The 13,769-nt window shown below is 40.9% G+C and overlaps 1 protein-coding gene across 1 annotated transcript in view; it reads left to right on the top strand.

Annotated features, from left to right (window-relative positions):
• The first annotated feature begins 2,141 nt into the window (after positions 1–2,141).
• LOC115485380 (serine/threonine-protein kinase PAK 3-like) overlaps positions 2,142–13,769 on the top strand; it is a 13,497-nt gene continuing 1,869 nt past the window's right edge. The window contains exon 1 of the mRNA XM_050987355.1: positions 2,142–2,177. Coding sequence (XP_050843312.1) covers positions 2,142–2,177 — 36 coding nt within the window. The remainder of the gene's footprint in view (positions 2,178–13,769) is intronic.

The raw sequence follows: 13,769 nt of genomic DNA, 5'->3' as shown, positions 1-13,769 counted from the left end.
CATATTTAGAAAATAACCCAAGCTGTGGTAGGGGTTGGGGAAACAATCACCTGTTTTAGCACATGAGAAGGACTGTGAGGCACAAGCACATCACTCTTCCTACACCATTTTCTGTGGATTTAGAGCTCTAAAACCTCCCTGAGTCGGCAGTCACCCGTCAGCACACAGAAGGCTGCATGCAGTGGCTGACAGCAAAGACCAAAGATCAGTGGCTTTAGTGAGGCCAAGGGAATGATTTTTTTCTCTGCAAGACAGATGACAGTGTCAAATGCCTGCTTTGCTTAAAGATGATTTTTTTGGTGATAGTCTGGAGGCTAAACATGCAGACCTTCCTGAAGGAGACATTGCACACACAGTTGTGCTCAGGAGAAAAATATATGAGTTCTGATGGAGAGGGGCAACACAGAAGCATAGCATTTATGCTTTGGGAGGGCTCAAAAAAGGATCTTGGAGGCTAGAGGTCTATTTCCGTGCTGCCAGGCAGAGTCAGCTAAAAAAATGGAAAGATTCCTGACTTGAGTGCTCATGTCTAATGCAATCTTAAAAGCCTTCATTGTGAGGGCACCCTTCTGTTCTGCATTTAAATCTATGTCCACCTAATGACAGACATGGGCAGAGGGAAAAAGTAATGGCAAAATCTTGGAGTGAAAAATCTGGCATTTTCCATCTATTTTAGGAGGCTGCATTCTGAGATGGAGCCAAGGGTTTATAGATACAGACATTGTGTATTTTTTCCACTGACATTATCAGGCCTTAAAGGAGATCATTTCTAGAAGTTACCATAGCACCAAAACATTCTAGATTGAAATTGATTTTAACAGTACTGAATATATCAATGATAGGCATTAACACAACTTAGAGAAATAATGTGCCTGTGAGGGGTTGAGGATTAAAAAAAATGGTCCTTTGCTACTTTCCACAGAATTTTCCAGACTCTTCTGGCTCTGTTGGGCAGCTCCTCTGCACTGAGCATGGCAGAAGTACGCTCAAAGACCTTCCAGCACCATGCTCATACAAAGTAAATTCTGACTGTAATTTCAGTAATACAAAGTACATTCCATGTGTAAGTAAGCAGGCTTGGATTTAAAAGTGAGCACATGCTTAAGAGTCTTATTTAACAAAGATGAACTTTGTGCAATTTCCTATAATCTGTGAAATTCAGTGTCTGCCTAGAAATCAGTGAGGATAAACCTTAAGACACACTTTACATTCAGAGGCAGTTTTGTTTGTAACAAAAAATGCAGGCTGTATTTTCCCTGTCTCCTCTTCTTTTTAATGATAGTATAGTGCAAAATATTCCTTACAAAAAAAGTTAAATTCAACTCCTCAAGAATATCTCTGAGTGCAACAGTGGACATTTGACAACTGGCTTCATTCCAGGCACTGTTTTGGGCACTGCTTAATCAACTGTGCACATTGCTGTGTGAATAGACTCATTGAAGTGATTTGGATGGCACCCTACAGTGAAGAGAGATGAGACTGAAGGTTTAGTGAATCACTGAGGTCCTGAAGCAGTTTTCAAGCAAAGGGACCTAAAGAAAAGAGGAAAACTGACCCAGTAACGTGCCATGCAAATGTGGAAAAAAATCAACAGTAACATTGTATTATTCTAGACCTCAAACAGAGATATTGTATTTTACTCTTAGCTTAGTAAAATCTAAATACAGCTCTTACCTACATCTCATGAGAAAGAACTGTGTGCATTAACAGTCTGGAAAAGTTTAATCTGAGCAATTAACTGTACCTAGCTCTGAGTAACAGTGGCTGCTGCCATTCACTCAAATGATGGGGAGAATGTAACTTCTGCTTTCTACAGGGATCTGAAGGCATCCGTGCCATGCTGCTGCAGGAAAAATAAGGTGATTTTGATCCATTTCAGTTTTATTCAAGTCAAAGAGTAATGGGCAGCTTGGTACCAGTAACTGAATGGAACTGGTTTTATTTGCTACATGTTAGAAAGCTGTGGGATGGTGGCAGGTTCTGTCCTTCAGCTCCGCACATACACAGATTGCTTATTACTTGACATATTTTGGTGCCTTTTATGAAGGAGAAGGGTGGAAAGGAGATTAGAATTGGACCCGCTTCAAAAAATTTCCCATCCTCTCTAAGAAAAGAGGAAATAATTTATTTTCTGTCTCGCAATGGATATGGATGCAGTGGGATACACAAAGCTTCAGGCAAGACATTTCATGGGGAGGATAAAAATAAATAAAAATAAATGTGAAAAACACATCCATGGTTACTGACAAAAGCCCCTTTCATGCTGGAAAGTCTTCTCAGTCATGAGGTTTCACAACAACACATAAACTTTTGGCACCCTCAAAAGTTGTTTCTGTCAACTGACAGCAGAGCTGGGCTTTTCATTTGGAGTAGCTGAGCCTCAGCTGTTGCAGGAACCACCAGGGACCATCCTCTGCCTTTGGGCTGCTGGTGCCCAAGGTCCAGGGCTGGCCACACAGGGGTTTTTGCTCCTGTAGGTGCTGACATGAGACACTAATGGTACAGCACCACTTCTTTCCCAACTTCACCTTGTGATGTGGATTGCTGGATTGCTTAGAGTGACATTAGTACTCCCATTGACTTATTGGAGGTAACCATGGTATAAATATCCTACAGCACACTATCAGGAGGTGCAAAACAAAACTTTCTTCTTGTTTGATCTCAGCAAGCATGGGAAAATGCTGAGTACTGGTGAAATTCTTCCAAGAAAGTAAAGGTTTTAATCCCAATGGCTTTTAATCAGAGAGATTTATTCTCATTTAACCAGACACAGAAAAAAGGGAATTGTTTTTCAAATAAAATACCATGTCTACATTTTATCAAAAATATCAACAAAAAATTTTTAAACTCTGTTTTTGTCAAACACAGGTTATACTATGCAGATGAGATCATGCAGCCAAAGAGACACAAATGAGAGCAAATATCCTGGAAGTTGCTCTTGCACATGAGATTAAACAGAGACTTCTGGGCCTTGTAGGCAGTCAGAGCAAGTTTTTCCTCTCCAACAGTGGAACCGAGGGAGAGAGAAGAAAAGAATGAAGAAAGATTAAGAGAAATCTGCACTCATCACAAATGTTGCTCTCAGTGAATGCTGAAATCATTCTTACTCAATGTACCTGTCAGTGCTTGTGGCAGAAATCAAAAACAAGCGCTGTTGACACAATGGGACCAGCAGCACCACAAAAAAATAAGTGGTGGTCCCCAGCCAGAAAAGTAGATGACTGTTAAAGACATCTGTGAAAAACAACTGAAGGAACTAGGGTCATATATATGTCAGGATGGAAAGACATGGATATAATAGATTTACAGATTTACTGTAATAGATTTACTGGCCTTCAGAGGTATTAATGCTGCTGTTGCCACCGACAGAGAGCAGGACTGGGATACACTTTTCACCAGACTATTTTCCAAAAATGTCCCAGACTCTTTGCAATTTGGTTTTTATATCAGGCAAGAATGAAAACATTTACTATGTCTTTTTAAAATATATTTCAACTTTAAAAGTAAAAAATTGGAGCTTTTTTGTGCTTCAAAATGAGTGCTTTAAATAATTTTTTTACAGTCGAAAAAGTTTCATCTTTTTGCTTCCTTTTACTTTGTTTTCTTTCAAGTTCTTGCTTCTTTTTACTTATTCCCAAAGAAGAATAAGAAGCGACTTTTGAAAAAATTGCTGTTCCTGGGTTCTCTTATTTTGTTTCTTCAAAGTGCAAAATGATAGAGAAGTAGAAATTACCTTAGTTTTGAAAAAAATGAAAGCTAAAAGTAGAGAAAATGGATTAAAAATTTTTAAGAGCTAAAATAGAATGCAAAGGTAGATAAAAACTAAATTAAAAGAATTTTTTTCCTGCAATGTCTGATAGAAAATCTTAAGGCCATTTCAAAAAGGAACTTTTGTTACAGTACATTTTCTTGAGAAATGTGTTTGATTTCCAGTCTGCCAGAAGGAAAAGGGCAAGTTTTCCCTACCAGAACTGCCAGAATAAGATTTAAGTAAATTCTGCAGAACCAATATAGTTGATGCAGAAATTATTACTGAAAAAAAATGGAGGGTCATTTCTGTAGACACATTTTTGAAAGAAGAGACTGGGTACAGACCTTTGCTCATGGTGCAGTAATGCCCTTTTAACTTACTGTATAGTATATTTAAGTACTACCTCTTCTGGATCTCCTTTCCATTTAAAAAGAGACCATTCAGTGAGAGGCTCATACATTTTCATTCTTTGGCCTTGCCAAAGCAAGGTCCACCAGCCCTGGCCTTCAAACTTTCACATGAGGATGTTTGCTACAGCTCATTGTCTCACCACAAACTCCTTGTTGATCCCAACTAGTGCATTGTTGAACTTTGATGCTCTCACTGGAATGACAAAAACTGAAGTCACAAGCTTATCTCATTCAGAAGCATGCTTTTAATTTCACCTTATACAAAGCTCTTGTGTCTCACACTGGTTATCAGATACCCTTAACACATGTATGCAGAAAGGAGACTTGAATGAGTGAAAGTTCTACTAATATCAGCAACCACGATTTGCACCATGCAAAGACAAATGCCAAGACTGTTATTTTGCTTATGTCCATCGACTGAGTTACTAAAAGACTGGAGGAAAAGGAAAAACCACTTGGCCTTCCTGGTTTCACTGCTTTTTCTGCAAGCTGTGCTATGGGGAGTCAGGCTGCTAACAGAGTCAGGATCTGTCTGGGTGCAGCCCTGGAGCTGGAATGACACTGCCTATACCTCTCATTAAGTCTAAATGTCTCCTACCCCTGCTCTGCCTTGCATTGCCCCTTGCTCTTCAGAGACTTTTAAACTGTAGCTATATTTGCTTCCTCTTTCATCTCCATAATTGGCTTCTGACAGTAAGAATACCTGTAGCAAAAAAAATGCAGTGGATTAGGCTAGAATTTTCTGTATTGGTGCTTAAACTCTGCTTATAATGTTGCAATAACTTCTCATTCCCAGGCCAAACCCATGCATTATCTATCACTGTCATCGTTTGAGCCTGGCACAATGCCAGTGCCCCCATGAGATCACCTCCTTCCCTGGCACCCACTGTGAGATGTGATCAGAGACAGAGCAAAGCAGGCTCCAACTTAAGGTTAAAAGGGAAAAAACTTTATTAACTTAAACTTACAAAGGGAAACACACAAGACACATAGAACACAAGATGAAAACCTTCCAAATTCTTCCTCCTCCCCCCACCAAATTTCCAACTCCATTACCACCCTTTAGATAACCAATTCTCAGTTCTTCGAGAAGAGAGGAGTCCCTCTTGCACCACATTTCTTTCCATGTCCAGTGCTCTCACCACTGCACATGGATCAGAGCTGTTTCTAGGGTTTTTCACTTTAAGGATACTTTGTCCAGTTCCAAAGAGAGCACAGTCCTTCTCCTTTTGGGACACTTGTCCCCCCCAGATTTCACCCCCTGGGGCCGAGGGGTCTCTTGAACAGAGATCATCTTCTTCTTCTCTCTTCTTCGAAGCGGAGGGCACCACCACCACCCTCCTCACCCGTCGTCTCTGTTCACACACCTCCACATCACTGCACTCTCCTGGCTCTGAGCCATCGCCTCTCCCTAGAATGCAGTCTCTGTGTCGCGGGAACAAGAAAAGTCCAGCCCAAAGCCACTCCATCATCTCCTCCCACCTAGAATTCTTCTCAACATCTCTCAGTCTGATCAACTTCAGGAGGAATCAGCATTTGCAAGGTTCTCATCTTCCTCAGAAGGGTTAAAAGTCCCAGGCTCTGTCGGTTTACTTCATCAACTCCCACGCCTGGCTGCCCTGCTGGGCACCCCCCCCTTCTCCTTCACGGCGGCCCACTATCACAGGCACCAGCTCTGGCTCTCTCTCCCTCTCTCCAGGTGGGGGGAAATAGAGGATGGCTGCCCGAAGCCCTTGCAATGTTCTCCTCCACCCTTGGGCCCAGGCCTGGCCTACCTCTCTCCAGCCACATGGCTCCCCTCCCCCGCCCGCCCAGCTCTGGCTGGGCAGGGAGGTCTGCTCAGTCCCAAGCCGGAACTCGTAAGGAAGTTCCCCTGGGCGTTTACAGCTTTTAACCCCCTGTGTTCTCAGAGGCGTATCCATGCCCTCAGTGGACAAACCAGGTGCCAATATTAAATCTGAACACCAATTGGCTTGCCCACACCATCACAAAAAACTTCATTTCCTCTCAAACCACGACAATCACTGAATCAATATAAAACTTCTCTTGTTTTGACTTCTCTTTCATGGCTTTAAGAACTCCTCAGAGGAGTTGTTAAGTTGCTGCAGTCACTCATTAACCTCTTGCTGACTTAGTTATCGTCTCTTCTGCATAAGTAGATTTACTTCCCCAAGACTTTTCACTGACGTGTCTCTTCTTTAAGCTCTTCTCTGATCTGTAGCCCATTTTCTGACATCCTACCACAGCTGGCTGTAAGAACTGGACACAGCATTTCAATGGAGAATTGCCACTACATGGACAGAGAATATACAATCTCTCTCCTCTTGATTATTCAGGCTACTGCCCAATTTGCAAAATCAGACAAGCACCTGTGACCTCAATATTGCCCACACTTAGCTGACCACATCTCAAACTGTATCACACTGTTAATAAAGTTTCCAGAGTATGAGTATCTCTTGTTCCTTAAATGCAAGTGTATAATTTAGGAACTTCTGTTACAGTATGAGCCACAGAAAGTCTCACATCCAGTCACTACCTCACCTGCTCTGGACAGTCTCTTCCTTAGGATAAATTTCTGTTAATTTCAATACTTTACTGCTTAGCAGTAAAAGAAAAAGATCCTTTTATATATTCCTCTTTATTCTAGTTGTTATTTTGTCCTACAGCTCCCTGTCACATTTTTTTCTGAAAGCTGAAGACCTTTTAAAGCAGTTAGCCCACAGCTACAACAGTTATTTCAAGTGTTTGAAAGTGTGTGGTCAGAGCTGTTCATTTGCTGAGGTTAGACACACAGGTAAAATAGATTTTTGTACTGAAAAGACCTTTGATGTTGATCTGTTCACCTCTGTAACACTGTCATACATCTTCTTTCATGTCTACATATTTAGCATAGTCTGCATCACACCTGGTAATTCTGGCTAAGGCAGAGGACATTTGTGTGTCAGACACTTCAACTAACAAAATCTCCCAGAAAAAAACATCTCTGTCTTCTCAATTTACCTCCGTACAGCATACTCCATATAACTCCAACATCATGGCCATTGCTTTTATTTCAGCCACACCCTGTGTTTAAGGACCTGATCACAGTCACCACTTCAGCACCCCCTGTGCAAATGTGCAAACAAAACAGATTAATCCTCCTGATTTAATCTCTAGCCAAGCTGTACTTTCATGATTAGTTATGATCCCTACTAAAATCGGAACTGTTATTTACAGATTTGTGTACTTCTAGCTTCTAGACAGTAGACAGTCCTGCCTTTCATGACCTTGTTTCCTCACCAATGCAGAGATCAGTGTTCATGTAGATTAACTGAATGCTTGCAGTCTGGCATTTCACGCTTTCCCAGAGCTTACAATAGTAGCTTAAGGTTATTCAAGAGGAGACCTAGTGCAGGCACTGCTATTGGCCACAAAGCAGGATTATGTAAAGTATTGCTAGCCTATGCAAATTCATTGGTTTTAAAGTCACAAGGAAACCTTACAGTCAACAAGACTGTTCCTCCAGGCTAAAGGCTATAAGATTTCTTCAACCATGTCTGTCTCCCACTGGTTCAACTGTTCCATTGTCATGGAGTTTCCTAGAGACATTTCCTGGAGACTAGACTGAAAGCAACGAAGGTTCAAAACCTTCTGTAACTCCTCCACTCCCAATTTGCTTTCTCCCTAACAAAGGTGGTTGGGCCATATGTTTTTGAGCAGCCCAACCATACGGCCTTTGGCATTCCTCACTTTCTTCAGCACAGTGATAGATACATACTTCCTAAGTGCCTAAGGGCTGGAACTAAGGCCCTTCCTAAGGGCTGGAACCACCTCAGTGCAGACACTGTATACACACATGCGCCAGGAATGTGAGGAAACAATTCTGTGTAAGTACCGATAAATAACCACATATTGAGATCTGTCAATGATATTTTAATTGGATATTTTTGGCAAAGGAATGGCCCACACTGGACCTAAAAGCATAGCTTTATCTTTGTGAAGGCATGCCAGGCAGAGAATCCTATAATCTGCTATAGCAGAGTCCTAAAGCAAGTGCCAGAAAAAATTAGCAGAATGGGAGAAAAAGAAAATCCTGCTAGAATTATACAACAGCTTAAACAACTTAAAGCTAAATTTGCTTATTGATTGATTTTTAACTAATATGCTGCACTAAGGTAGCAACATTCCCTAAACCAGTATTTGAATGAATATGTTGTTGCAATAGAGCTGACTTTTAAATTTTTGTGTATCCAAATGGACACCATTACATTGCCTAATAAACAGCATTTTGAGCAAGAATAATTTTGTTCTTAAAAGAGAATGACAAAACATCTTTGTCTTTCAAAGTCTGATGTACTTTACATCACATTAAAAAAAAAATGGTTGTTTCAGTGGTGCAACCTAAGTAAGTTCACACAATTCATCAGTACAATATTTAATCTTCATTCCATGTCAGTTAAAAGTTATTACAACAGAACTATGATACTTCCTTCAAACATGTTATGGAATTGATAGCCCATGAACTGCAAATACTGCCTGATTATGTAAGTACCTCCATCTTCAATGCATAATTTTATGTGCATAGAATATATTCTTAATATTATCATCATCATCATCATCATCATCATCATCGTCATTCTCTTGCAAGACCACAGGAAAGGAGCAGTAATTTATCCCAACACGTATAAGAAATTTGCAGAGAACATGATTTAACTCATACCTCTTGGGGTAACCAGGCCCTCTTTTTACCCTTTGATTTTGATAAAGGCTGGCTGTGCACATTATATGATGAGAATGGTTTGCTTCTTCAGAAAGGTGAATTTCTTGCCTTTTTTACAGTTATCATGGTTACACCTTAAATCCATATATAACTGCAAGTCTCAATAATTTCTTCTTGGGATCTTGCTCCCAGGAAACATTTTACTTTTCCTTTCTGTGGGAAACTTCTGTGTTCTATCAATATGGGTGAACAATTCCCAACAGATTATTGTATATTTGTTTCAAGGCAGATGTTACTTGTACTTGCTAAGAGGACTACCTTTCTTATACTTCAGGTTTCTCAGCTGTTGAATGACAAGACAGTACATGCACCACACAAAATACACACAGGTGTACGTACTGAGAAGTGCCATTACAGACTTCCCTTCAGATGCACAAGGCATTATGAGTAGAATGGGTTTTAGCATTGTGTGTAAGCCAGCTCTGGCTCTGGTGCTAAAGGAGGAAAATGTATCTGAGGTGACAGGTCAGGAATGCAGTTTAAACACAGGATTCCTAGTGAGTATGTATGCAAGCAAGCTGCAGTGTACTAGTGCTTGTCTTCAATAGGAGAACTGTGCAATAGCTGGCCATTTACTAACATCCTACTTTTATAAACATAGGATATGTTTTCACCAGCCTGCTCCTGTGTGAAAAGTGGCAAAACTTTAGGTTCACGCTGCCACAGGATGCAGTAAAGAAGATAGTCTTTTTGTTCAGAATAATTACAGGTGTTCAGGTCTATCATACATGTGCCAAACTATCTACTTATTCCTGGTTATACTGTCTTTGCCAAGACGGTGCAGTTTGGTGGCATTGATTCTGGTGTTGGACATCAAAAAAGTTGCTTTACCCTCTTTCTGGTTTGCTCCATTTATGCAAGACAAACATGCAAAATTTTCCTGAAGGACCCCCAAGGAGCACAGAGAGAGGCAGCAGAAAGGACAATAGTCATGTCCTTTCAGCACAGAGATGGAGTCAGGGCCTTTCTACTGTTCCCACCTACCCTTTGTTTAACTTGCTTCCAAATTATCCTGGCCCTGTGCTGTGTGCTGATTTATGCAACTCACTTAGCACAGCTCAGTTCATGTTCAGCAATGAGCCAGAAGTAAAAAACCCTCAGACTTCCTTGAGGGAAAAGAAATATCTTTCCCAAGACAGTCATGAGTGTGGCTCATAAAGATTCAAAACTCTGAAGGTGTAGCGACTACAGCATCTACCACATAGATCACTACCATCAAATATAGCGTGGCCATGTTTGATGGCAGTGATCTGAAGTATTATTATGCCACACAACACCATTTCAGAGCTAGAATTTACATGGACATACTAGGATCCAAGAAAGTTAAAGATAAAAAATTGTTATTTGAAGTAAACTGCTATGTATTCCTCAGGAAATGCAATGAAGTGGAGCTGCAGAGTTAATTTTTGTGCAGCTATTCTATGTACTGTGTGCATTAGAAATTATTAAATATTCACTGAAAACCAGTTCACTGAAAAAGGTTCAGTCTGGGAAAAGAGCACACTTGGGTTTTCCATAGAGTTGCATTAAAATCAAGAGGAATCTGTGCTGATATGTCTCATTTTCCTATCTGTTTCTGGAATTATATATAAATAATGTTTGAGGGATTCTGACACTCTAACATATGGTCTGAATTTCAGACTTGCTGTGTAGAAACTAGCATAGGAAGTTCTTGTTAAAGTTTTGCAGTGGCTGAGAGCTGAGATAGCCATTATGGACATAAGACACAAACAATCCAAATTTTTCTGTTTCAGAAGAGTCTTGCAAACACCTCTAAGTCATTTTAATTTTATCATTAAGTATTGCTCCCTGTGCACCTTTTGCACCCATTGAAGTCTCTGACTGGTTTGCATCCTTTGACTATTCTGGTACAGTACAGTTCCAATTGAAACAACAAGGCACTTACATTTGATGTTTCCCTTGTGTGATGGTTGATTGTCTTCTTGATGAAGATATCTCTTGCTGCTGAGATATTTAGGAAAAGAATTTGGAACAGTAACTGAAGAGTACTTCTGACTCTAAATGAATACCCTTATATTCACACAGATAAAGATTCTTTCTGGGAAAAGTACAAAACAAACAAAACCGAAAAAACCATTCTCAGTCACTAAGGTAAACAATGACCTGTTCAAGGCAAGGAGCAAGGATTTCAGGGACTAAGCACAACTGCAGTCACAGCTGCACATCTACAGAATAGCCCTTTGTCTTGGTTTAAGACAATTTATGGGGTGAACGCTTCAAAATAAGTTACCCCCACCTTTTAGGTTTAGCCACGCCCATTTTCACCAATAAAGACAAATGAATGTGAGAAGCTATAAATGAAAGAACAACACTTTAGCAGAAAAGGGAACAGCAGCAGGGAGAAGTACCAGTAATAACCACCAGACACAAGGGCATTGAGTGCCTCTGCCTGCCCGGGAACAAAAACACAAGATGGAGGGAAGCCCCTCCCCAAGACAGCGGCCCCCACAAAAAACCACATGGCCCAGGAATGGTAGGAGAGGCTATTTCTCCTGAGCATGTAGTGAGGAGAAAGAACAAAGGAAGAACAAACAACACGGCAACTGAACTTCCACGATTACAAAATTCCCTCTTCCCCCAAACGACAACAGGGAACAAGAACCAAAAGACCCCTGGAGTCCAAAACCAGCAAATGCTGCCGATCTGTTTGCTCCATGCCACCTGACAGGGTCTTTCCCCATGGCGGCAGTGCTGCTGACAGTGGTGGCTGGAGCTGGCCAGAGGCTATAACTTGTGGAGTGACTTCACCTTCTCCTCAGCAAAAGCAGCTGCCAGCTGTCAGGGCCAGCTCGGACCGTGTGCTCTGTGCGTGGACCAGGCACTGCTGGTGAGTTGGGGTGACCGTATGGAGCAGCGCTGTTTCCTTTTCCCTGGAAAAAGGGGAAAAAAAAACCCCAAACCGATTAAAAATGTCCTCCCCCACCCCAGGAGCAGGGGTTGCCCATGGCAAATGTGGCCAAAAAGATGATGCCAAATGCTCCAACAGTACAGGGGGTGGAGAAAAAAACAAAAAAAAAACCTCAAAAAATCAAACGGGAGTTTCTCCTGCTTTGTGCTGCCTCAGCTTTATCCCTGAGAACAAAAAAGACAGAGGCTCTGCATGGGTGTTCCCAAACTCTTAAAGGGACTCTAGCACTCACTCCTTGCCTCAAGAACCCAGGCAAGACACCCTGTTCTTCTTCCGGCCCTTGGATCTAAAATTAAGAATTTTGGGCAGATTGGTGTAGGACAGATCTGGAATACAATACACATCATTTGGTTACCTGTGACACTGTTGTGCTAGGGCCAGACAAAGTCTTGGAGGCAAGAAGGGTCAGGACTCTGTTGTACAGTCTTAACCAGTATCACTGGCAGCATGAGGTGATTCTCTTTGCTCACAGCATTACTGTTAAAATGCTATTTACTTTCAGACATGGGAGATGACATTAAAAATGAAAGTCTAGTCCACAAAACTTGAAACCTTTGAATTTGAGATTTTTTGGCTCCATGTACAAGGGAAAACCAAGGTATTGCTGCAGTTTCTTTGCCGGTTTTCTTTGGGTTTAGGCTCAGATACCTGTTATGGTATTCCCAATGTCATTGTATTTTTATACTTAAGTAAAGCAGTATCCTGGCTAATGCTGTCAATGCTGTGTTGTGCGTTGTTGACTCATCAATCCCCTGGAAACTCCAGGGCGTAAACAGAAGAAAATAGTAGTGCAGATCTTGCTGTGTAGGGGATGTAACAGTCTGGAGAGGGACACAGAAGAACTTCCACCTTGAAAGGTGAAGATCCTGCAACTGAAATCTTCGGTCAAGGATCAGAATCCCACCAGCAGTGTGATTTTACCAGATCTTAATGCAAAAGTTTTCATAGTTACCAAAGTTCCTTGTTTTTCTCCTTTGGTCTAGAATGAACAAAAAGCATGAGGACAGCTGACCCAGTATTTATTCTGTTGAGTGATGTGGAAAGGGGAAAGAACAAGTAGTTTTGTCTTAAAGTTGATTTTGTGGTTAACACTCTAAAATATAGGAACCCTAGTCAGCTGTAAATTTGGAAATATTTTTATGGATAACAATCTGTTTCCATCACCTTATCATTGTTCTGTTTGGGGATGAAAATGCACTGCTTTGTACAATACACACATGAAAAAATTGTTTCTAAATTCCTCCATAAGAATTATCACTAGATAAGAAAATGACAGCAATCTACTACCAAGCCTGATATATAAGGCTGTTTGTTAGTTAGATTGCCAAATATGCTATAAACTGAACTCACAGCATTGGGCATTTTAATTTTTCCATTATGACAATTGCATAACTTTTCTATCATGCTCTAGATTTGTTCCATTGTGTCTTCATTAGGCACAATCTCTAGAGGATCATGATACAGTACTTTTGCTTCTGCACTCTGGCTGTTTCACAAAGTGCCAGGTTCCTTATGGAAGTCCTGTCTTTGATTTATTAACTAGATTCAAGAGCAGGCAGGATTCAAGAGAAAACAGAAAGGAATTCTCATAATCTGTGTATGCATAATGCATCCCAGTGAACAAATTGACAGGACTGTAACTCATTTCAGTACTCTGCTTTGAAAGATGCTGAATGTTTAGAATCCAGACATCACTGCTGAAAATGCAGCAAGACTTCAGTGGCATGCTGATGATAAATGGGAGTTTTCCTCCTTCTGGGTTTTCTCTGATGGTAGCCTGCAGATCAAAAATTCTTTGAAGTAATGCAGCTTTGTTTAATCTGCCCTCTTTCCCAGGGGTGTTTTGCTCAGAAAGCACTAGAGCAATTTGTCTTAAGACCCACCATTTTCACAGGTGAGAATCACCAGGTATCTTAACCA

The sequence above is a fragment of the Serinus canaria genome, chromosome Z (assembly GCF_022539315.1).
Source record: "Serinus canaria isolate serCan28SL12 chromosome Z, serCan2020, whole genome shotgun sequence".
Classification (NCBI taxonomy): Eukaryota; Metazoa; Chordata; class Aves; order Passeriformes; family Fringillidae; genus Serinus; species Serinus canaria.
This window is presented reverse-complemented; position numbering and strand designations above follow the sequence as displayed.